This window comes from Zingiber officinale, chromosome 7B (genome assembly GCF_018446385.1).
Source record: "Zingiber officinale cultivar Zhangliang chromosome 7B, Zo_v1.1, whole genome shotgun sequence".
Taxonomy (NCBI): Eukaryota; Viridiplantae; Streptophyta; class Magnoliopsida; order Zingiberales; family Zingiberaceae; genus Zingiber; species Zingiber officinale.
Genome location: NC_055999.1, coordinates 91,228,632 through 91,254,391, shown reverse-complemented (window position 1 = coordinate 91,254,391; position 25,760 = coordinate 91,228,632). Strand labels below are relative to the sequence as shown.

The window sequence follows — 25,760 nt, the reverse complement described above, 5'->3', positions numbered from 1 at the left end:
GTTCAATGTTACTAGCCATTGAACAAAATCCAATTCAGTCCTAGCAGTCAACAAGATCCACAAAATCCTTATATATTATCCCAAATATCTAGATGCACATATTAGAAATACAAATAAAATATAACTTGAACCACATTTCCAGCACAACAAGAGAACATAGTCGAACCCAACTATTGTTTTTCCAATATTTATTTCACCCATGTTCTCAATGTTAACAACTTTCTAATTCCAAACATAAAGACAGAGATAAGAGAGAAAAAGGAAGTAAAAGACAACACCAAAAACACAAATCATCATTCAAAAATCAATCACACAACATATTTCCAATTGACCATTGTCAACGTTTACTTATTTATCAATAATCAGTCTCCGAGGCTATGATACTGCGATAGAATATTTAGATTGTTACCCAGACACTCACAATTTAATCTCCAACTATGATGTATTTACAAAAAATTTTCCTTCAAATAAGGGATGCAATCAAAAAAGATGTTGAACTTCTGGATTGATCACTACGTGCGTTTATCAATTTATCCTGATGACCGATAAAAAATTTTCATAAAGACTGACTAGGATTATCATATTTTTTTTATTTATCAACCACCAATTTTTATTCACTTTTTGTCGCAGGCAAATATAACATAGGTATTTATGATATTGAGTTTGTTCATTTATTCGGTAACATTACTCGGCATTGTTTATAGTTATGTAGTACAGTATACATAGGTGTGACAGATTCCTAGTGAAGACCTTCTCATTGAGTTACTCATAAATACATTTACATCACAAGCTCTCATACAAACATGGCATAATTATACAAAATTTCTCATTCTCGAAAGCTCATACATAAAGAACTGTTAATCAGTATAATTTACATGTAAGCCTAGGAACAAAGAAACCTAATCAAATTAGTAGGGAAAAGCAAGGTGGCTTGGGGGAACCAACTTTAACAGCAGCAAGTCGCCTCGAGCAATGTCTTGAATAGGTATATCAGCTAAATTTAATGGTTATAAGTTACAGGTGCCACTATTTTTCTTCGAACAGAAGTGTTACCTACACTCTATTAAGCTAGATCAAGAGCCATGCATGTAAAATAGCCCGTCAGGTGATCCCAGCCATGCACCCAAGCTATGGTTGGACATACAGGAATCCTCGGTGAAGCATGTCACTGAATCCAACAAACTCAAGTTTACTACATTTATTAGGCTAAAACATCTCAAATTGAAAAGTCATACGAAAGCTATTACGAGTTTTCGGCCAGCAAATGGATGTAAGTTTGGAATTTGATACTTTTTCTCCGAATACTAGTTCACCGCTCTTGATGCTCCAAATACGCAAAAAGCAATCCTCCCCACCTGGTATGGATTTCTTAGAGACTGATCTGCTAACAAGGGCAATAAAATATGCACCAATAACCAAACTAAAATGAAATGCACCTGAGACAACTAGTGTTTCAGATGGGTTCACGCCAAGTTGCAAATGAGTGTAAGAATTCACATGTCCTGCATAGGATTGAACGGCTCCTTTTTTAAGTAGGCGGCGGTCATAGAGGTTGATCTGTATTGGTAAAAAAAGAAAGGACCAAAAGAACAATATAATGGTTAGAAGTAACCATGAATCAAGAAGAGTTGCAGCAAATATATTCACATATTTTTTATGAAAAAATAATGAATACAAAAACTCACAGATCCGTCCAAGGAGCTTGCCAGGAAATATTGATCATCTGATTGAAGTGCCACCAGACTGCAGAAATGCATCAGTTATATTTCACAAATAACAGTGAAGAGACAAATATGCAAAGTTGCAGACTGGTATTAAGAGGAACGAAAGGACACCTGCAAACAGCTTTGGGCATGTAGACAACATCAGATGAGTTCAAATTTCTACCTGACTGCAAGAACCCAGAATATCCTTAAAACGTTATTTTGACAAACATACAGGTTAAAAGGAACTAAAGAAAATTTGTATACCTCATATTTCTAGCAAAGATGCACAGGGACAAAAAAAAATAAATTTGGCAATGATGTGCTACCTATGCTAATTTAAATTACCTTATATTTTTGGTTGCCAGCGCTTTTCTCATTTCTGAATGGATGACCACGAAATTTTGTGTCAAAATTCAACCTTCTAGGATACCCAGATGCATGTTCAGGAATTCGTGATTGCTTTTGCCGGATATCAATTGAATTAATTACTCCATTTCTATGTCCAGATAAAACAATGTTTCCCTGTACCAAGCAAATGAAATTGGTAATTTTTTAATTGTATGAGGCAGTGACTATGTTAAAGTGAAATGCAAAAAATAATGAACGCAGAAACTATAAGACTCCATGAACATTAAGTTTATATACATGATTAATGAGATATAATTCATAATACTCAGCTCAAGCAGATAAAGAAAACTGTTCTTATTTTAACTTGTTACTTTACCCACTCCTCCCTATTCCCTTCCCAATTCATTGACCTACAAAAACAAGCCATAAGCTCCTATATCATTCTAAGTTTTATGTTCCCAACATTCAACAGTCTCCCTCACCAGTGGCAGGTAAACAACACTGAACTTGGCCTAGTCCAGACAGATTCAACTTAGCTGGAGATGTTTTTCAAAAATTACTGAGACTGGCATACCAAGACCTAAAAGAATTGCCAGTATGTTAGGCATAACTTCAACCAATAATTTTAAAATTTTAACGTATTCCTAAAATACTACATCCTTAATAACATGTCACCAAGAATTATATGCTGGAAATATTAGTATGATTTGAAGTGCATGTCATGTCAGCATACCCATATTGTGCGTCCCTACTTAGTTGTCAACACAAAGAATAAATGAATCACTTAACTTCTAACAAACACCTTCCATCTTTCTCAATGTTCCTACTATTGGAAAAAAGTGTATACCGATAGTAAGTACTTGAAAAATCAACATGGATTGTAGAATGATTTGCCTCTATAAGAGAAATTTACAAAGGAAAAACTGGGCAAGTAATAATGAAACTGAAATGAATCAAATGGCATAAGTTATGATAGTTCTTTTGTCCTATTATTATATTTACTTAGCGATCAAACATTAGAAGGGGAGCCTTGGTGCAACAATAAAGTTGCTACCGTGTGACCTAAAAGTTATGGGTTCGAGTCACAGAAACAACCTCTTGCAAGGCAACGTAAGAGTTTAGGATTTAAGATTTAGAGTTTAGGGTTTTAGGGATCAAACATTCACATCAACGTGATCAAACTTGTATTGCTTTACGCTTTATACTCTTAAATATTCATACTTCTCATTATATCGCATGGCTTGCTTTCTGAGAAAGATGCATGGCAAAACCATAATCATTGATTATAAAATATTGAATGATCAATCTCGCAGAGTTGTGTCCCTCCCCATCCCATGTCAGATTATTGTTCCCACCCATCTCCAATTGTCCTGCACACTCACATCCCACCCCATCTCCCCACCTCCCGCTGTCCCATAACAACACAATACACCCTTCACATTCCTCTTCTAAACCCTAATCCAGATGCTACCTTCATCATTGTTGCTTAGCTCTTTCAATGCCTCCACGCCAATGAATCACCACTCTTGGCATCAAAGAAATCATGCAAGGATATCATCCCAACCTGAAATCCATGAGGTATCTCACAGGTTCAGTAAATTGACTGAGTCATGCTATATTGATTACTGCTTTCACATAGATAATTTGACTCACAGGCTCAGAATGACTTCTAGAGAAGTTCTTGGAGATGAAGATGCACGTTGATAATATGGTCGTGCCCTCTTCCATTGTTGTCCCTCTTCCCTTACAGCAACCTAGGGCGTAAATAAGCAAGCCGAGCTCGAGCTCGGCTCCACTTGAGCTCGAGCTCAATATTTAATTATGGGCTCGAGCTCGATTTTTTTTATTTTTTAATTATTTTTTAATAAATAAATTAATATATTATATATTATATATTATAAAATATATATATTACTAGCTCATTTGGCTCGACGAGCCACCAACCCAGTAATAATTAGGCTCGATCTCAGCTCGATTTCTAGTCAAGGCGGCTCGAGCTCGGTTAACTTCGAGCTCGAGTCGAGTTTTGACCGAGCCGCTCACGAGGGGCTTGACTGATTTCCACCCCTACAACAACCTCCACCATACCAACTACCTATGTGAAAACTTTTGCTGCCATGACAGACATCAGAGGGCTCCACTTTGTTCTAGATGATGCTCCGACCATTGAGTATCTTGCTCTCCATCCCATTAATGGTGGCCTTCATGCTCTGCTAATCACTCAAAGTAATACAGCAGAACCCCTTGAATCTCATCATTAGTAATATCGAACTCAAGGATCTCACTACTTTAATCATTGAAGCCAAAAAGGACACTTTGGGAGTGGTTCATTCAAGGTAAAATAAACACAATATGTTTCTAATCTATCTTTAGATTAATATCAATTTAAAAGTATGTTGAATAACCCATGGAAGAGGGGTTGTATATGTTTTAATAAACTCAAACCCTTATATGATGTTTCCGAACTATAGAAACAAGACGTTGAATGATGTGAGCTTTCTTTGTTGGTTCCATCTTCTTGCTGTGACTGAGCAAGTCTTGCTCCTTTTTTCATCAATGAATCCAGTTGGGATGATCAGATTGACAAGCAGATCAAGTTGGAAAGAGTATCCACCATGTGTACCTCACATAATGAAATTTCATCTTCATGAATTATTTGATGATATACTCCAAATATCCCCTGCTAAATAAAATCTCAACTTCATGGCATGTTGGGAGTTTTTTTGAAAATCAAATATTCTACTGTTGGTTTCTAAAGTGGTTTTTGTTGGAAGATGTTAGACTTCTACAAAGGTGAATATCTATAATTTCTCTTTCCATTTTTGTGGCATGTGTTCTTATTATTGATCAAAAGAAGATGACAGCAAATTAGTTCTCAGGTATAAAGCTAAGCTTGAGAGGCATCAAAGAATAGCCAAAAGTGTGGTGTGCATTCTGTAGTTAAGTCTTTTTTTTTTTTTTGGCTTGAAAGAAATACACATTTTAGGTTAAATTTCTGATACTTTTCGTCCTAAAATTTCTTTCCTGTTAGGAAAAAGCTATCACAGAGAACATACAGGAAATTCCTGCTCAATAAGGAGTTGTGGTAACCAAGTGTAATAAGATATGTCTCACATAAGATTAAGGGTTTACATTGCATTCCTAAACTTAAAAAAAAAATAGAGTTTCATCAAGTAGAATCTAGAAATTAACATCACCAAGGAAAATACTTGGGGCTAGAAAGTGCTTAGTTCTTAGTTAAGAATGAGTGTTCAGCATTGCATTCCTAAACTAAAATATATAGAGAACGAGAGAGAGTTTCATCAAGTAGAATCTAGAAATTAACATCACCAAGGAAAATATGTTGTAAACAATCATTAAATCCAAATTAATTTTCGATCACCGTAGTCTCCTTAATCTTTTTTCTATTACTCTTTCCCAAAATTTCATGGTATGTGATGCTAGGATAACTATCAGTTTCTTTGATTCACACACAAATACCGGAGGACTAGCGAATCCGTTGATTCACGCACGAATACCGGAAGCGACTAGCGAATCCGTTAATTCACGCACAAATATTGGAAGCGATCTTCTAAACATGTTAATTCGCGCACGAATACCAGGAAATAAGTATCCAAAAGCTAAATAAAGCTTTGGGGAAAAGAGAGGCGTGCTGAATTATTATTGATCAAAAACTATCCCCCACAATGACTCAAACAATTGTTTATATAGACTCTAGACCCTAAGATTTAAAGAAAGGAAATAAATTCCCTGGACCTCAATTCCTATCTTGTAAAAAATAAAAGAAATCCTTCGAGAAAAGAAAATTTCTGAACATAAATTAAAATTAACATATTAGGATGCTGATATAGACTAGCCTTAACCCATAAATACCATAAATACCAAAAATACGCTAAATATAAAAAACTCAAAAACTACTAAAAATAATAACAAGATATTTGGATCCTCCTGCATCACTCTCTCCATGGTAGAGAAAATTAGCCCTCGAATTGTTGATCATATCTTCATCAGAAGTGTTGTCGACGTGTTGATGTCTTCTTGGTGTGATGTAGTGGAAAGCTATCAGTTTCGTTGATTCGTGCATAAATACTAAAAGCGACTATCGAATCCATTGATTCGAGCATGAATACCAGAAGCGGCATTCTAAACCTGTTGATTTGCGCGCGAATACTAAAAATAGACATCCAAAAACTAAATAAAGTTTTAAGAAAAAGACCGGCACAGTCGAATTATTATTGATAAAAAACTATCTCTTACAATGACCCAAACAATTGTTTATATTGACTATACACCCTAAGACTCAAAAAAAGGAAAACAATCCTCATATATGGACCTCAATTCCTATCTTGTAAAAAATAAAAGAATCCTTCCAGAAAAAGAAATTTCTTAATAGAAATTAAAATTAACATATTAGGATGCTGATATAGACTAGCCTTAACCCATAAATACCAAAAATACCCTAACTATAAAAAAAACTCAAAAACTACTAAAAATAATAAGATATTTGGATCTGCAGTATAACTCATTAGTTTAATACCCCTATAATTTTTACAATTTTGTACATCTCCTTTGTTCTTATATAAGGGAACTAGAGTACTTACCCTCCATTATCGTCTATTGATTAAACATTTTTTTCATGTTCAATATCAAGTTAACTTCGTAAATCATTCAATACCTTATTCCCCTAGGTATTTCCATACTTCTATTAGAATATTATCTAGTCTAACTACTTTTCCATTTTGCATCTTATTTAAAGCCTATTCTACTTTTGAAATTTGAAATTTTAAAATATGTTTAATCTACTTAAATTACCAAAGTTAAGTTAGTCACCTAAATCTTTATTAAAAAGTTGATGAAAATACCACTTCTACCGCTATTTTATTTTCTCATCATTTACTAGTACCCTATTGCATTCATTAATACATCTTATTTGAATAAGATATTTTAATCTTCCCATCTCTCGCTTTATCAATTATGTAAATGTCTTTTTCCTCTTTTTTTATCTAATTTTTTATATAAGCGTTCAAAGTTTCATTTTTTGTACTTCATTCAATGTTTTCTTAGCCTCTTTCTTAGCTACTATATATTTTTTAAAGTTTTTCTTATTCTTAAAAGTATATAATGTCTTATAGGTTATTCGTTTTCTTTCACTTGCTTCTGTATTTTCTCATTCTACCACCAAAATTCTTTACTTAATGGTGCACGCCCTTTGACTCACCAAATACCCTCTTGGCTACTATTTTCAACTTTGATATCATCTTATCCCATGTCATATTCGAGTCGTCATATATTTTTCCAAATACTTGTACTTCTACCCTCTCTTTAAATATGTTTTGTTTCCCATCTTTTAACTTCCACCGTTTAATTTTAGGAGTCGTGTATATTTTCCTTCTATCAATATTATACTTAAAGCGTATATCTAAAACTACTAACCTATGTTGGATAGTTAAGTTTTCTGTAGGGATAACCTTGTAATCTTTACAAATCTTTCTATCCTTCTTTCTAACCATAAGAAAATCAATTTGCAATTTATTATTCCTACTTTTGAACGTGACCAAGTGTTCTTCTCTTTTCTTAAAAAATGTATTTGCAATATAAAGTCATATGTTATCGCAAAATTCAATATAGTTTTTCCTTATTCATTTCTTGTTCTAAACCCCTAACCTCATGCACTCTATCATATTCCTCAATTTTTACCATGATCATTTAGATCTTCTCTTAAAATCATTTTGTTTGGCGAAATGTTTTGTAATACCTCATCTAGGTCGTCCCAAAACCTATATTTGGTTTTTCATCTAATTTTACTTAAGGTGCATATATGTTAATTATGTTAATAGTTTCTTTCGCTACTACTATCTTCAGAGTTATAATCCTATCCCTCTTTCTAACTACTCTTGCAATTTCATCTTTTAACTCAAGTTCTCTATCATATTTTCGTTCTCTCTTGCCCATTTTGTCTCTTATACACACAAAATACTAATTCTTCTCTTAATCATCGTATCTACTACCTCCATTGTTTTATCAGTGAATATGTTCCTATGTTCTATGTTCCAAATATTAGATTATTAGTTTTCTTATAATATTTATTCCTTCTGAGGAACAACCTAGTATCAGCACAATAGTTTGATGGATTCATTCATTAAGCATTTGCCTGAATGTAACACTAGCTGACAACCTAATGCAACCCTCACCCTTTCTTCTCGGGATCAGCTATGGCAGGCTTCAATGATAAAATAAGATAAAATTCAAATATATATTAGAATATAATAGGAGATCAAGTCCAATGGTGTAGGAGGATCCATATAGTTGATCCCACTTAGTGGGATAAGTTTGGTTATTGTTGTAATCATTAATGAACGGCAACTCCAAAGGTCTATAGAAAGTTAATGATTTGAGAATTTACCATGTATTGAATCATCTAGTGAAAGAGATTTTTTTTCTCTTAGGTAATTTCTTGATGGTATATTTTTCCTTAGTGAACTTTTGGAAATATCAGTTTTCTAAATCCCTCCCTGTAGTCTTCAAGAAGCAAGCACACAATGACTTTAATTTCCTTTTTATTTTATTTCCTTTCCTTTGCTTTTTAGTTAAATTATTCCTGAGAGGCTATACTTATATAATCTGTTGAATGTCAAATAAGAAATTGATAATATGAACATATGCAAGGAATATAACAATTGTTGCTCACAAGAAGATTAATTTAATGCTGAAGAAGGCAAAGGAAACTTGCGCCCTTTTAGTATCTATTATTTGTTTGTTGTGAATCTCTTATGTAATTCCAAGTTCTCCAATGAATATTAGGAGTAATATGTGCTCAAATTTATGTTCATGCGGGTGAGTCTTGACACATATATTCACTAAACTATGCATTGAATGGACATTTATGTTATGCTTATATCAATAAAATGTCACTTTTAGTATCTAAAAGACTATGTAAGCCGATTACCTTGAGTTTTTTATTTAAAGAATTTTATTTTCTTTGTTGACACTCTGGATATAAAGACAGATATATATATTATTGTTATAAACTTCTACTATCAAAGAATGATCGAAGAAATAAAATGATAATATATTCTAACTAAACCTATGGTTCCAAATACTGATGGAACAAGTATTTATCGGTTAGCATAATACCACTTTTTTGTTGTTGGATCAGAACAGATCTTCCGCTAATATAAGTTTAAAGTGTATAGGAACACCGTGTAGAAGATGAAAGATATACATCTTAATGAAAGCACCCAAACAAGAAATTAAAATAGCAAACGTACAATGGTCGAAACTATATGTTTACCACCACCCGTCAAACCTAATCTTGAAGTCATGTTTAATTTCATAAAAAAAATAGCAACAATAAGGCGAAAATCTCCGAGCAACAGATAGTGTCCTTCCAATGAAAACTTAAAAAAAAATAACCTAACAATCTTCGTAAAAAATGGATAAAATATTGTGCAGTAATACAATTTCTAATAAGAAAAGAAAAACAAAAATAGCAAATCTATGTACCGGATGAACAAACTGCTGCGACAAGGCATCACTTCCATTATGGTATAACCATGATACTTTTCTTGATTCCAAGTCTATCAAACCAGATCCACGATTAGAACCTAGGAAAAGATAAAAAAAAATGAGATGCACAACTGATTTAACACCTGAGCAAGAAGATTGAAACATGAGACAGTCAAAAAAAGCATAAAAGAATAGGAAAATGACTAAATATCAGAGGGAGTGAAATATCCGATCGTCATTGTCATTGTCGTCGTCGTCGTCGTCATCATCATCATCATTATGTCACTTTTATAGATAATGCACTGGGTGATAAACCCCAAAGAAAATTGTCAGATGGCATTATTCAATAAACAATGCTTTGGTTGAGTACTATTCCTTTTCTGTAAACTTGTTAATTAATCTTGTTATGTACTTATGCAACCTGATTTTGCAAATTCTTTTCAAGTAGTTGATGCTAAATTGGTCCGGAGATGATTATATTGATGTGCATTGTATAAAGATGGGTTCACTGAGTCCACAAAGTCATCCAATGGACAATCCTTTCTCACTACCACCCGTTTTTGCTTTTTGAAAAAAAAAAACTAGGTAGGCTACTACTACCAATAGTGTAGTGAATATAAAAGAATAACTAACTTACAAAGATATAGTGCAAAAGATACATTTTTACCGATGATAAACTACATTATTACAGATAATATAGATTAAAGGAATCTAAAGACTGCCAAAATGGATAGATACAAATAATTCATCATAACTGCCGCTCTTGATTCCTGAATAGGTTATGTTCAATGCATTAGCTTATCCATCCACCATGATTCTATCAATGAGCGCCGCTACTGTGTCAGCTCTTTGAATGACACATTAAGCTGCAATTTGCCTCCTTCCCCTAAATCTGTTAGCCCATAATCCATATAAATGAATCCAACCTTGAAGTTGTGAGCTCTGCCTTGAATGGTCTCTAAATATGGAACCTAAAATCCACCTCTTCAAATGCTAGTCTGATACTCCATCTTCACTACCACCAGTTGCAAGCTACAATGAAATTATAGATGCAAACCTAGGGTCACATTCCACATTTCTTCAAGATTACGGTCAGAGATCAAATAAAATTGAAATACTTGTAGAGTCCGGATCTTACTTATAATTAGTAATTGAAATTCTGTTCCGTGCCGAGCGGCACGGATGGTTTTTACCGTTGGGGAGCGAAACTGGCACCACAAGCATGGCCATTTCGAGTGCATCACATGCGTGCGCTGCGCATCCTGAAGGCGTCGCTAGACGCTTCTGGCATCGCAGAAACCCTCCAACGCCGTCGGAGGTGTCGCAGGACTCCTCCGGCGCCACCAGAGGCATCGCGGGGCGACATGGGCACCACGAGGTGAAGGCAACACGGGGCGGAGATGTCGTGTACGCATCACTGTTCAAAATTAATATTCAGATTTAAATAATTTAAACAATTCCTAAGTGTGATATTTCAAAGAGACTTTCATAAACCTTAATTAAATTGAGGGAGGATCCTTTGGTCCACTTTTGTGGACCGGGGGATGGTCCACAATGCAATTGCGATCGGATTGTAGCCGTGATTCGGCCACAATTAATTGCGATCCCTCCCTGAGTTCACCTTCCCACACAGGTTGTAATTTAAGTCAGGGTAGGAGGTCGGAGGCCGCCGGCAGTGGGGCGAGCGAGGGGCAGCCTCCGGGTGTCTACCTGACCAGTGGAAAGGTGAACCCAGGGAGGAATCGCAACCAATTGCAACCGAATCGCGGCCATGATCCGGCTGCAATTGCATTGTGGACCAAACCCTAATCCACAAAAAGTGGACAAAAGGATCCAGTCTCAATTAAATTATCCCAATAAAATATAAAAAATATATTTTAAATTTTAAATATAATAATAATTTTTATTAATTAATATTCAGAAATTGTTTTTAGTTTTTTAATTTTATTTAAAATTTTAAAAAAACTAAAAAAAAATCTACTTTTTAAAAAAACAAATTTATATTCTGATATATTTTTAAAATTATTTTGTTTTTTACTATTTTAATGTTTAATTGATATTCTAATTTTTTTTACTATTTTAAATATAGATTATTTAAATTAATAATTAATTAAATGAATAAATAGTTAATTTATATAATTATTATATATAAAATAGCATCTTGGTATTAATTTATATAATTATGATTATTTAATTTCGGTGTTAGAGAACTATAGAGTTGACCTAAATAGAATGTTACAAGAATTAATGCTTCCATATGATTCATGTCATTTATTAGTAAGGTAATATATTATGATGTATCAATTTTAATTCGAGCATTGATAAATCAATTTTCTTTAAAGAAAATAATATTTAATTATTTTTTCTAACAATATTAAGTTGTTTAATAATAGGTAACTTATATAAAATTAATATACAACTTTTATACAACTTATTTTTAAATTATACACAATAAACATATTTATCTAATAATTACTATATATAAATATAAAAATACCGAAACCGTATTGACATGGCATGATACTATACTGAAACCATATCATTCTGGTTTGGCACCACGGCACGGTTGAAATTTTAAACCTTGCTTATAATTATCCTAAATCCCATGGTTTGATACCATTAAATTAAGTTTGTGATATTAAGTTATAAAAGAGAACTTGTTGGACTATTTTTATAGTTTAATGCTAAAATTCCTCTCACTTCCTCGGCATTCTGAAGTCTTACCCTACACAATTGTATTTAATACCACCAAGTGACTATATCTCAATTAATTTCATCTAGAAGTAGAGAAAAAACAACTAAATGAATCACAATCATCTGATGTCGAGTACGGAACTCTAAAGTAAGAAATTAAACACTTAATAAGGCATAAAAGTATAAGCAAAGGGGAAGTTACCAATCACTGCTTGTGTCCCTTGTGGATTACAATCAGATGTCCATATAGTGGTGCGATCCAACGACACAAGTTGTACGATCTGGCTACAAAGGCTAGGATAATGTTGATCGATAGGTTGATCTAGTTTTAGAATACAAACAGAACCACCAATCGCTTCTGATCCAAAGGTGCTCAACATGTGAAAAAGTCAAGAAACCCAATTCATAGAATCAAACATATAGAGTTGAAAGGGAAAAAAGGCATCAAGTAGATTGGAATTTCACAAAAAAAAAACTAAATAGAAAAGCTTGTCAGGATACAAAGCATTAAAGGAAGGGACACTCTCAGCCCCATCTGGACAGTTCCTTCTCAACCTTTTTATGCTGATAATTGTAGATGACAAAATTGGAAATGGAGATATAAGATGCCATAAACTAGCAATTGCAGAATCCTGTTGAATTTGTTTTTCACTAGATGGCCAAATGAACTCTGGCGTGCACTCAGATGAATAATCCAAACTATGGGTACTAGTAGAAACATCATACAAACTGCCAAAGATAAACAACAATAAATTAAATCCATTTGAATTATTATTAGAAAGTTCAATGTCTCAAAGAAAATAAAAAAGAGATACTAGTGTTGTGGGCGTAAAGAAGTGGAAAAAACAAGGTACAAGCTGTACATAAAGTTACTCTCATGTTGAATCTTTTGGATATTGAGCTCAAGCACATTAATCTAGTTGTCTAACCAAAGATGACATCAGCTAACCTCAAGGAGGTCAGCTTCCTATAATTAACATTTCCTTTTAGTATCACGTGACATGATGAAATACGAGAAATGAAGCATCAAGAGTATTGGATATCCACGTCAAGAAAACATACATGATAATTGTAATATCCCTTGTTCCTCAATAGCAATTAGAAGGATTTTAGAATAACAATTGGTAAAAATCATAATCGCCTGGTTCACCACTATCATTCAACATTTGAATAATTTCATCCATAATGGATCTTTTTTATCCCTAAGATAGTAGGAAAAGGCCTAGAAATGCAACAGCCAATGCAATTAACATTGAAAATAATATATAATGAAGAAGGATGTTTGCCTATTTCCAAGAGATAATGATTTTGTGCAAATAGAAATAGAAGCAAACTAACTCTCAAAAATAAACAAGCATATGTGGTAGATCCTCATTCTTCTTTCTTTTTATTTCTCACACACAAGAAACCTAGACTTTTCCAAACACAACATTCATCTATGATCAAATTTTAACTAGAATTGTATCTGGTTGGAGAGTGGCTCATAACTTTGGGCATAAATTTTTTGTTTTTAAAAATGGATAAGAGACACAAGATGTTAGACTCAAAAAAAAAATGTTCATTTGACTCCATCAGCACCCATATATCATGTCTGTAGTTACCATCAAAACCATAATATCATATTTCTTCCAAAAAATCTCTATATTCTCTAGAGCTCTAGAGAACCAGGGAAAAAGAAGATTCATCGGCCAAATTTTTTTTTTTCAGGATAACAGGCCCGTATTGAGCACTGATTGCTATAAACTCCAGCAGTAAGCTTATGATATCCACAGATATCAATATCTAAAAATAAAAAACCGAATTACCACATTTGTATGTTTAACAAATCCCCATGCCTTAGATTTTTAAGAACTTCTCTTTCAGTTGTCCAATTGACTTACTATAATTGTTCACTAAACTAATTTGTCTAATATCAAAAAACAAAAAGAAAAGGCTAGAGAAACACTAGCTAGCATTGTACTTGTGGAACTTCTCAAGAGATTCACAACAAGTTCTTCTCAGCTCAATCCACTTCTTACCAAAGATATCCATTCCTACAGCCAACTGGCAAAATATTCTTTTGCTTCAACCCTTTTGGTGTTTGAACAATGCCAGACAATTGTTCCAATGCACTACCAGATACACCAGCTGAGTCAGAATACCTCCATATCTGTATCCATGTAAAAGAAAAATATTAACATTAATACCAGCAGGAGAGCACAAAATGAACAACTATATATGAATTCTAACCAACAGTCGCCTACAAAGCAGCTACCTCATTGGAGTAAAAAGAACCATGTAAAATAATGACCAGCACATATTTGTGTAACACAATTATTAAGGGGTAACAAAAAAGATACTAACCGCATAAAACATTTCCTAGGAGCCACTAAAAGAAACATCCAAGTTATTATATTGAAAGTATACAATAACTAAATCATTGGAGAGGGTACTAGCACATTAATAAAGAAATTCAGACACTAATTGAGACAAAGTTACCCTTATTGTGGAACTGTCTTACTGACGATTACCATGAATTGAAATTATTGTTATTTTAAACAACAACCAAGGTTGTGTTATAAAGTACCATTCTACTGCAATTCAAGCCTTGAATTTATCTACAATCATCTCATTTTCTTAATCTTTGAACACTAATCACAGTTATCCATATTCCTATAGTAGAATTAGAAAAGTTAAGACAATGGAAATTGAATTTCCTTTTATTGTGCATAGAATGCCCAAGTCAAGTCTAAAGTAGAGGAAGTTATTGCAGTTTATAATTTTGGATAGAACTACCATCATTATGTTGGATTCAAGCATTTACTTTAACAATATCAATCAAGCCCTTATCTATACAATCTTACACCAATATAACAAGTAATTTCTAGCTTGAAAGTAGGAAAAGCATAAGTACTTGTGTTTCATGTATCAATGTTGACATTGCTTAGTCATGACTCAAATTAAATTGTGATCCTAAACAAAGTCCATAAAAAAATATGGTTCCTGTAGATTATTATTTCAACTTTTTGAAATGAATTCTTTTGGCTTTGAATTTTCTTCGATAAACAAAAGTATGATTGATTGAAGATTAATGAAACAATGCTAGGGGAAACGAAATGGAGAAGATTCGAGTTACCATCGCACGGGAAGCTTGCAACTTCTGATACTCTTGTTCAAAGTTGCATCTATGTCTATTGGAAAAGATGGATCTACCATGCAATTCTCTGAATTGAAGTAGCACAGATGATTTTAAGTGTTTTCTTTTGCATGATTTGTGAATTAGATAGTCCTGTAGAAGAAGAAATACAATTAATAAACAAACTCCTTGAATCAAGTGAATTTGTATTCTTTACAAAATTGCACTGTTTAAATCACAATGTAGAAAAGCCAACAAAACCACAAACAAAGCTACCTTTATCCTTCCAGGTAATGTCAAAAGGCATGTGACCATCAAACATACTATATCAAGTGAAGAAACACATCAAAATACTATGCTTGGATAATATGCACATTCAATTTTAGCCTGGTAGGGATCAAACTCCACTTCAATATATTATAAAGATAAAAAACAATCATATTATACTTATCTTCAACAGGGATAAATATCATAGAGATAGACTTTTATAACGATAGAGAACACATTAGATGGCCAAGAGCATTCCACCTTATGAACTGATATGTCAATCTATTGGTTTACTTGACAAGCATAGTAACCTACACCTTCCCAATGATTATTTTTGTCATATACAAGTCAATGATGTCAACGAGAAGTTAGATGGCCCCTTAAGTTCTTTTAAGTGCATCTACACCTTTGACTAGGGGCCCTACAGTTAGTCAGCACGGTTTGGGTGCCCTAATAGGTTAGTGTAGGCTAGGTTGTAGAATGACAGAGAAGAATATGTTAATGAAAACTACATAATAGTTTGATTGTCACTTAACCAAGTTAAACACCAACTTATCAGTCAAGTGGATGGAGTCTATTTATTTGTGTCTATGAAAAGCTAAGGCAATACTCCAAAAACACAAATCCCTTCATGCATTTCACAGTGAGTACCACAAAAACAACATGGCCATAACAACTCAGTCATATGATATTATGGAAAGAGTGTTGTTCAAACGTTTACGCCTAAAGCAGCTCTTGTTTAAGTAAGAGGTAATTTGCCCATTGCTAGCTCTTAAGCGGGTTCAATATTCGTTATAGGTTGAAAAAGATATTGTTCGAAAGCACCCGGCTTGATGCTCTTTATCTCACCTGAGCCGGAAACAACAACCTAAATTCAAGGATAGGAGCCCACAAATTACAAATTGGGATGATTCATGAATCTTTTAGGGTCATTCAGTTGTGCTTAGGGCTATCTCTGTCAAATCTCTTTAGAAAATAAATTAATTATATCATAATAATAATACCAAAGATGAACGGACACACATCTGCTGCACTGGTCACAATATTCATATCAATGAATTATTTATGTTTACACATATACCAGCCAATTGCATATTTACCAGCATACATCAGGATAAAGTAAAATTCTCCTTCAAAAACCAAGACCAATTGCATATCTCATCATTTCTTTTTAGTGAAACTTCCCTGGATGGCACTCTACCTCTCCTGGCACTTCTAATTTGGGTAAACTCAACTCATCTTATATGATCCTCAATCAAAGTCATTTAAACACGCTCCTAGCATCTTAAACGTTGAATCAAAAAAATCCAGTGTTGATTCCTAAAGTCTACGGACGAATTTTGCCCTTCCAATTACTTGATTTGACAACATAAATAGTAAGCAGCTAAGCTTTAGGTCCAGAACATGAAACCAACCTTCACCTCTAATAAGAGAATACCATACAGAAAGCTAGCAATTTAAGCCAAACTAAACATCACGAACGAAAATAATTGTTATGTTAAGGACAAAAGAATTCAGTCACAAAAAATAAAAAAATAAGGCAAAAGAGTTAGTCACCTGGTCTGGACTAGAGAGCTTCCCATTCGCAGCTCGCTTTGTCAAAGAAGACGCGGCTGACGCAGAAGGCGGACGCTTTGAGCCCGGAATCGGGCCTTTAGTAGGAAAATAACGATTTTTCTCAGAATCATAGTAGAAACCAGGTATATCTAAACCAAGAAATCACCAAAATCAGATTTAAAAAAAATAAATAAATAAATAATGAATCGAAGAACATCTGCGGGGTGAAGATAAGGAAAAATTTACCCTTTGGAAGCGTCATTGGATCGAGAAGACCGCGCTTGCACAAGAAATTGTATGGCGGTCGGAGGAGACGAGTGAGAGAGCAACGGTACTGGACGAGGCGAGTTGGGTTTTCCCTTTTCTCTTTCCCTCCGCCTCCCTTTTACGTTACGGCGGCAGGGCAGGATGTCGGTGGGTTTTATTTGATGGAGTCTGTTCCGATTTATCTCCGTTTTTTTTCCCGTAATACTATGTCAAAATAACGCCGACTTAACAAAATTAATAAATAAATTAAAAATTATATTAGTAGGTCAAAATTACTTTCTTTACATTTACCGCATGACGCTCATGAGCCGCGACCGCACACGCACATTTAACATTACGGTTTTATGCGGTAGCAAATGGGCAGCGGCGGACCTCAGGGAAGGTCCCGGAGATCTCCATCTTGATTAATTCGATCTGGCAGTGAGGGCACTGTCCGACCCATTCAGGACGTGCTACGTATACATCTTTTCTAAAAAAGTGTCAGACCGTGCACACATGGCACGCTCTGAGTGGGATGCAGATTGCAGGCAGTGCCCGCATCGACAGGATCGAATTAACCCTCCATCTTAGACTCAACTAACTAGCAGGGATGCAATGCAGAATGGTCATTTAGTTTATGAAGTATTCATGATTTAATTTCTAATTGTGATATATAACAAGATATTTTTTTGATGATAAATTTGAAACGCGGTGAGCCCTTCTGTATTTAATCTGATGATGAAAATTTATTGATGATTCTCATGGTTAGTCAGCCTAATGAACTAGATAATTGGTGCTAATTAAAAAATTAAGGATAGATTACTTTACAGGCATGGTGCAACGGTTAAAACATAACGAGAATTCTCAAAGTGTCACGATTCAATTTTCTATTTGGACATATTTGATGCTAAATTTAATAAAAAATTTAAATTGTGCGGCAATGGGCCAAAGTATCCATGGACCGAAAAGTGCATGAGTTTATCTTCATAAGTAGAGTACTGATTCAATATTGGACAATTTTACAGAATAATAAAAACCATGGGAATCTATTGTGATTTATCCTTGAGAATTGATAGGAAACTTTTATAAGATTGAGGCAGTGATCTTCAGTATTAGTCTCATTATCTGAATTATTTAAAAAAAACTAAGAGCTCTAAAAAAATATTATTAATTAATTAATTTTAATTCTTTTTTATTTTAGATAACTTAATTATCAGTATAAGTCAAAAGATATATAAATAGACATATCTTATTGTACTAATCGAGGTGGTTCTCATAGTGATTGAGGGATTTGAAGACCAAGAAATAAGTCATTTATACTCAATATTCTTCTTATTGCTAGTTTCAATCTCCTCATCCTTAGGGAAAGAAAAAAAAAATCACGTTCTTCCTTCGAAAATGAATACTTAGAAAAGTCATATTAATTGTTATTTTCTCCGGATCTCTGAAAGAGTGAAAAAAAAGGCTCAAATAGTTCTATCGCTCCATCATCCCAAACTGAAAGCGAAAGGAGCAGGGAGTCCAAAAAAAAAACTGTAAACAAATTAGGTTGAAAAAGTTTATAACGCATACATGCCATGATATAGTGATAGTTATGTGATGATGCTAATAAGTAGCACAAATCGATGGTATAATTTATTTCTTTTGTCAATGTACGTCTTCTTCATTTGATCGAGAGTCGAGACTTCATAGGTATATTTTTTTTTATTAATTGTTATACTCCATGTAACTTGAGATTGGTTTTGTTTCAATTTTGATAGATACATTTTCTTTCTAATACAACTTATTCAATCTTGGTAAGTGTTGCGGGGTTTAGGGACTTTTTAATCTACTTCAATTGGTTAATGAGGTAACTTGTGTTTTTTAATTTTTGATATCTTTGTATTGTTTAGTTAATTAATTTAATAATATATATTAGTTTTTTTCACGGTACAAATTCATAAATCGGGTGTAATCGAGATTACTTCATTGTTGCTTAATTGACTTGAGAATATGGAAGACTAAAAGATGATTCTACAAAGTTAGGTACTCATTAAACAATGACTCCTCAATATTTGTCTACTCTCAAAAGAGAAAAAACAAAGAGAAAATATTAATTCAAAGCTAGGTAAGTGATATTGATAAATATTTTGCAAGCGATAATAAAATATTGATAGAAGAAATAACTAATAATTTTATGAAGGTGGATCCAGAACTTCATCAATCTGCGAAGGAGAATGACAATAAAGAAGTAAGTCAATCTCTTATTGCAAATGAATTTAATGATGAAGATAATGTTAATATTATGAAAGTTTTTTAATATGAAAATAAAAATATAGATGATTTATTTCTCTTGAATATTGATGATTCATGAAATTAATATAAAATTAGTCAAAAGACAAGGGACTTCTTAGTTGAAGAAGGAATTAGAATTGATGTTTTTATGATTAAGAGAACGATACGAACACATGAAAATTTATTTCATGAAATTTCGATAATTCTAGGTCAATATTTAAATTTGTAGTCTATATTTTAAATTTTAAACACATTTTCAAACATGCGTTAAACGCTACCATAATTAATTAATACTAAACTATCTATGTTTTACTAAATATGGACCTAACGATCTCAGAATTTCATGAAACAAGTTTTTATGAGTTCTTAATTTTCTCATGATCTTAAAAATGTCTTCATCCATAATTTTAACATATTATATTGAGTGCGGTAAATTTTTTATTATGAATTAAGTTATATTCATGTTAAAAAATCACCACACTCAATATATTAGGTTAAAATTTATATTTTGGATATTTTTAAGATCAAGATAAAATTAGGAACCCATAGAAACTTGTTTCATGAAATTTCGAGATCGTTAGGTCTATATCTAGGCCTTCCAAATGATTTTTCTTTTATTTTTTTATTTTTTTTAAATTTGGGACGAATCTAGGATTCGTCCCAGAATTTGGGATGAATCCAGGATTCGTCCCAAATTTAAGAAAATTAAAAAATAAAAGAAAAATCATTTGGAAGGCCTAGATATGGACCTAACGATCTCAGAATTTCATGAAACAAGTTTCTATGGGTTTCTAATTTTCTTGTGATCTTAAACATATCTTCATCCATAATTTTAACATAATATATTAAATGTGGTAAATTTTTATTATGAATAAGGTTAAATTCGGGTTAAAAAATCATCACACTAAATATATGAGTTTAAAATTATAGATGAGGATATTTTTAAGATCATGAGAAAATTAGAAACTCATAGAAACTTGTTTCATGAAATTCCGAAATCGTTAGGTCCATATTTAGGCCTTCCAAATGATTTTTCTTTTATTTTTTTATTTTTCTTAAATTTGGGATGAATTCTAGATTCGTCCCAAAATTTCATCCTGGATTCGTCCCAAAAATTGGGATGAATTCTGGATTCGTCCCAAAATTTGGGACGAATTCCTGGATTCGTCCCAGAATTTGGGACGAATCTAGGATTTGTCCCAAATTTAAGAAAAATAAAAAATAAAAGAAAAATCATTTGGAAGGTCTAAATATGGACCTAACGATCTCGGAATTTTATGAAACAAGTTTCTATAGGTTCCTAATTTTCTTGTAACCTTAAACATATCTTCATCCATAATTTTAACATAATATATTAAATGTGGTGAATTTTTTTATTATGAATTAGGTTAAATTTGGGTTAAAAAATCACCACACTTAATGTATGAGTTTAAAATTATGGATGAAGATATGTTTAAGATCACAAAAAAATTAGAAACTCATAGAAACTTGTTTCATAAAATTTTGAGATCGTTAGGTCCATATTTAGACCTTCCTAATGATTTTTCTTTTATTTTTTATTTTTCTTAAATTTGGGACGAATCTTGGATTCGTCCCAAATTTAAGAAAAATAAAAAATAAAAGAAAAATCATTTGGTAGGCCTAAATATGGATTTAACAATTTCAGAATTTCATGAAATAAGTTTCTATGGGTTCCTAATTTTCTTGTAATCTTAAACATATCTTCATCCATAATTTTAACATAATATATTAAATGTGGTGAATTTTTTATTATGAATTAGGTTAAATTCGGGTTAAAAAATCACCACACTAAATATATGAGTTTAAAATTATGGATGAGGATATTTTTAAGATCATGAGAAAATTAGGAACTCATAGAAACTTGTTTCATGAAATTCTGAAATCGTTAGGTCCATATTTAGACCTTCTAAATGATTTTTCTTTTCTTTTTTATTTTTCTTAAATTTGGGACGAATCCTAGATTCGTCCCAAAATCTGGGACGAATCTTGAATTTGTCCCAAAATCTAGGATGAATTCCTGGAGTCGTCCCAGATTTTGGGACAAATCCAGGATTCGTCCCAAATTTAAGAAAAATAAATATGGACCAAACGATTTCGGAATTTCATAAAACAAGTTTCTATAGGTTTCTAATTCGTCTCAGATTTTGGGACGAATCTAGGATTCGTCCCAAATTTAAGAAAAATAAAAAATAAAAGAAAAATCATTTGGAAGGCCTAAATATGGACCTAACGATTTCAGAATTTCATGAAACAAGTTTCTATGGGTTCCTAATTTTCTCGTGATCTTAAACATATCTTCATCCATAATTTTAACATAATACATTAAATGTGGTGAATTTTTTATTATGAATTAGGTTAAATTTGGGTTAAAAAATCACCACACTTAATATATGAGTTTAAAATTATGGATGAAGATATGTTTAAGATCACAAAAAAATTAGAAACCCATAGAAACTTGTTTCATAAAATTTTGAGATCGTTAGGTCCATATTTAGGCCTTCCTAATGATTTTTCTTTTATTTTTTATTTTTTATTTTTCTTAAATTTGGGACGAATCCTGGATTCGTCCCAAATTTAAGAAAAATAAAAAAGAAAAGAAAAATCATTTGGAAGGCCTAAATATGGATCTAACGATTTCAAAATTTCATGAAACAAGTTTCTATGGGTTCCTAATTTTCTTGTAATCTTAAACATATCTTCATCCATAATTTTAACATAATATATTAAATGTGGTGAATTTTTTATTATGAATTAGCTTAAATTTGGGTTAAAAAATCACCACACTAAATATATGAGTTTAAAATTATGGATGAGGATATTTTTAAGATCATGAGAAAATTAGGAACCCATAGAAACTTATTTCATGAAATTCTGAAATCGTTAGGTCCATATTTAGGCCTTCCAAATGATTTTGGGATGAATCTAGAATTCGTCCCAGATTTTGGGACGAATCTAGGATTCGTCCCAAATTTAAGAAAAATAAAAAAGAAAAGAAAAATCATCTGGAATGCCTAAATATGAACCTAACGATTTCAGAATTTCATGAAACAAGTTTCTATGAGTTCCTAATTTTCTCGTGATCTTAAGCATATCTTCATCCATAATTTTAACATAATACATTAAATGTGGTGAATTTTTTATTATGAATTAGGTTAAATTTGGGTTAAAAAATCACCACACTTAATATATGAGTTTAAAATTATGGATGAAGATATGTTTAAGATTATAAAAAAATTAGAAACTCATAGAAACTTGTTTCATAAAATTTTGAGATCGTTAGGTCCATATTTAGGTCTTCCTAATGATTTTTCTTTTATTTTTTATTTTTCTTAAATTTGGGACGAATCCTGGATTCATCCCAGATTTAAGAAAAATAAAAAATAAAAGAAAAATCATTTGAAAGGCCTAAATATGGACCTAACGATCTTAGAATTTCATGAAACAAGTTTCTTTGGGTTCCTAATTTTCTTGTGATCTTAAAAATATCTTCATCCATAATTTTAACATATTATTAAGTGCGGTGAATTTTTTATTATGAATTATGTCAAATTCGGGTTAAAAAATCACCACACTAAATATATGAGGTTAAAATTATAGATGAGGATATTTTTAAGATTATGAGAAAATTAGGAATCCATAGAAACTTATTTCATGAAATTTTGAGATCGTTAGGTCTATATTTAGGTCTTTCGAATAATTTTCCTTTTATTTTTTATTTTTTTTTTAAATCTGGGATGAATCCTGGATTCGTCCCAAATTTAAGAAAAATAAAAAATAAAAAAAATCATTTGGAAGACCTAAATATGGACCTAACGATCAAGGATTCATCCCAAATTTAAGAAAAATAAAAAATAAAAAAAATCATTCGAAAGACCTAAATATGGACCTAACGATCTTGAAATTTCATGAAACAAGTTTCTATGAGTTTTTAATTTTCTCATGATCTTAAAAATATCTCCATCCATATTTTTAACCTCATATATTTAGTGTGGTGATTTTTTAACCCAAATTTAATCTAATTCAGGTAAAAAAAACACGTAACTCAATATATTATTTTAAAATTAAGGATGAGGATATATTTATGATTAAGGGAAAATTAGAAGCTCATAAACTCTTTTTTCATGAAATTCTAACATCTGTAGTTCTATATTTTAAGTTTTAAATACATATTCAAACATGCGTTAAACGCTAACATACTTAATTAATACTAAACCATCTATGTTTCACTAAATATTGACCTAACGATCTCGGAATTTCATAAAATAAGTTTCTATGGGTTCCTAATTTTTTCATGATCTTAAAAATATCTTCATCCATAATTTCAACATATTATATTGAGTGAGGTAAATTTTTTATTACGAATTAGGTCATATTTATGTTAGAAAATCACCACACTCAATATATTAGGTTAAAATTTAGATTTAGGATATTTTTAAGATCATGAGAAAATTAGAAACCCATAGAAACTTGTTTCATGAAATTCCGATATCGTTAGGTCCATATTTATGTCTTCTAAATAATTTTTTTTCTTTTTTATTTTTCATAAATCTGGGACGAATCCAGGATTCGTTCCAAATTTAAGAAAAATAAAAAATAAAAGAAAAATTATTTGGAAGACCTAAATATGGACCTAACGATCTCAGAATTTCATGAAACAAGTTTATATGGGTTTCTAATTTTCTCATGATCTTAAAAATATCTTCATCCATAATTTTAACATACTATATTAAATGCGGTGAATTTTTTATTACGAATTAGGTCAAATTCGGGTTAAAAAATCACCACACTAAATATATGAGGTTAAAATTATAGATGAGGATATTTTTAAGATCATGAGAAAATTAGGAACCCATAGAAACTTATTTCATGAAATTCCGAGATCGTTAGGTCCATATTTAGGCCTTCCAAATGATTTGTCTTTTTATTTTTTATTTTTCTTAAATTTGGGATGAATCCTGGATTCGTCCCAGATTTTGGCCCGATTATTTTTTATTTTTCTTAAAAAAATTTTCGATTTTGGGACGAATCCTGGATTCGTCCCAGAATCTGGGACGAATTTTGCAACGAAAGTAATGTTCGTTGGGAATTTGCGACGAAAATATTTTGTTGCAGATTTCGTATCTAATTTGGATCAAATTTTGTGTTTGTCGCCAAAATTGTTGCGATTTTGGGACGAAAATTTTTCGTCCCAAACTTTCATCCCTAAATTATTGTTTTTTTGTAGTGTTCAAAATTTTAAATTATTTTATATTTAAATAAGAAATTACAAATTCAGTCAACTAAAAATTAGGAGTTTGTGTATCATCAACAGGTAAATTCAACAAAAAGGATGATGATTTGAAAAATTCAAAGTTAGTCAACTAAAAATAATTAGTAGGTCAACTAATCACCAAGTCAGTCATAGTAAATGGTCAACAAATAACTCTAGCCTCAAAGTTAGACAACTAAAAGTGAAAGTTGGTTGACGAAATTTGAATTCAGCAGAAAAACTAATCAACGAATATAAGTTGTGAAGGGCTAGTTGACAAAATAGGGTAGATATGATAATCAAAGATGATCATGTTAATTTCAAAGGTTCTTAAGAGTCCGTTTTTAAATTACATAAAGAGAGATAAATCATAGGATCAATTTATAACCGACCGCCAAGTTGATTAAAAGGTGAAAAAGATTTTTTTTCTCCGAGAATATATATCTGTTAAAAATTAATCTCTTATTTCATTATAATAAATTTGTCATCCTCTAATTAAAGGTATTATAATAAATTTGTCATCCTCTAATTAACGGTACATCTTAGAAAGATACTCATCTAAGGACTTAGCATATAACATAGCCAAGAGAAATCGTCGGAATAACAGATTAAGAGGATGTTTGCCTAAACTTATTAAAAACAGCTTATAAGCTCGTATAGCTTATAAGTTATTTTAGGAGCTTATAAGTTGTTAGGTCTTATTTTAAAAATAAGTTGTTAAAGTGTTTGGGTGAACTTATTACAATCAACTTAAAAATATTGATGTGTTTGGTATTAT

At 32.0% G+C, this 25,760-nt stretch overlaps 1 protein-coding gene across 2 annotated transcripts; it reads right to left on the bottom strand.

The window, feature by feature from the left end:
- Positions 1-809: 809 nt before the first annotated feature.
- LOC122006246 (DDB1- and CUL4-associated factor 4-like) lies at positions 810-17,635 on the bottom strand. Of its 2 annotated transcripts, XM_042561672.1 has the most exons (13): positions 17,440-17,632; positions 17,194-17,342; positions 15,370-15,522; positions 14,273-14,403; positions 12,756-12,983; positions 12,457-12,632; positions 9,558-9,658; positions 2,052-2,228; positions 1,836-1,891; positions 1,686-1,743; positions 1,437-1,557; positions 1,248-1,355; positions 810-1,168 (listed from the first exon to the last, which is right to left on the bottom strand). In XM_042561672.1, the coding sequence occupies exons 1-13, from the start codon at positions 17,453-17,455 to the stop codon at positions 1,074-1,076; spliced, it is 1,569 nt and encodes a 522-aa protein (XP_042417606.1). In that variant the 5' UTR covers positions 17,456-17,632; the 3' UTR covers positions 810-1,073. The 2 variants fall into 2 exon arrangements, with proteins under 2 accessions (XP_042417606.1, XP_042417605.1); XM_042561671.1 differs by having other exon boundaries at positions 1,248-1,557; positions 17,440-17,635.
- Positions 17,636-25,760: the final 8,125 nt, after the last annotated feature.

Excerpts from the sequence above, each read along its gene's own strand:
- LOC122006246 (XM_042561671.1), bottom strand. Across the intron at positions 12,633-12,755 it reads GTCCCTTCCTTTAATGCTTT|GTTGAGCACCTTTGGATCAG; the intron begins GTATCCTGACAA and ends ACTTTTTCACAT. Across the intron at positions 1,892-2,051 it reads CTGGCAACCAAAAATATAAG|TCAGGTAGAAATTTGAACTC; the intron begins GTAATTTAAATT and ends GGGTTCTTGCAG.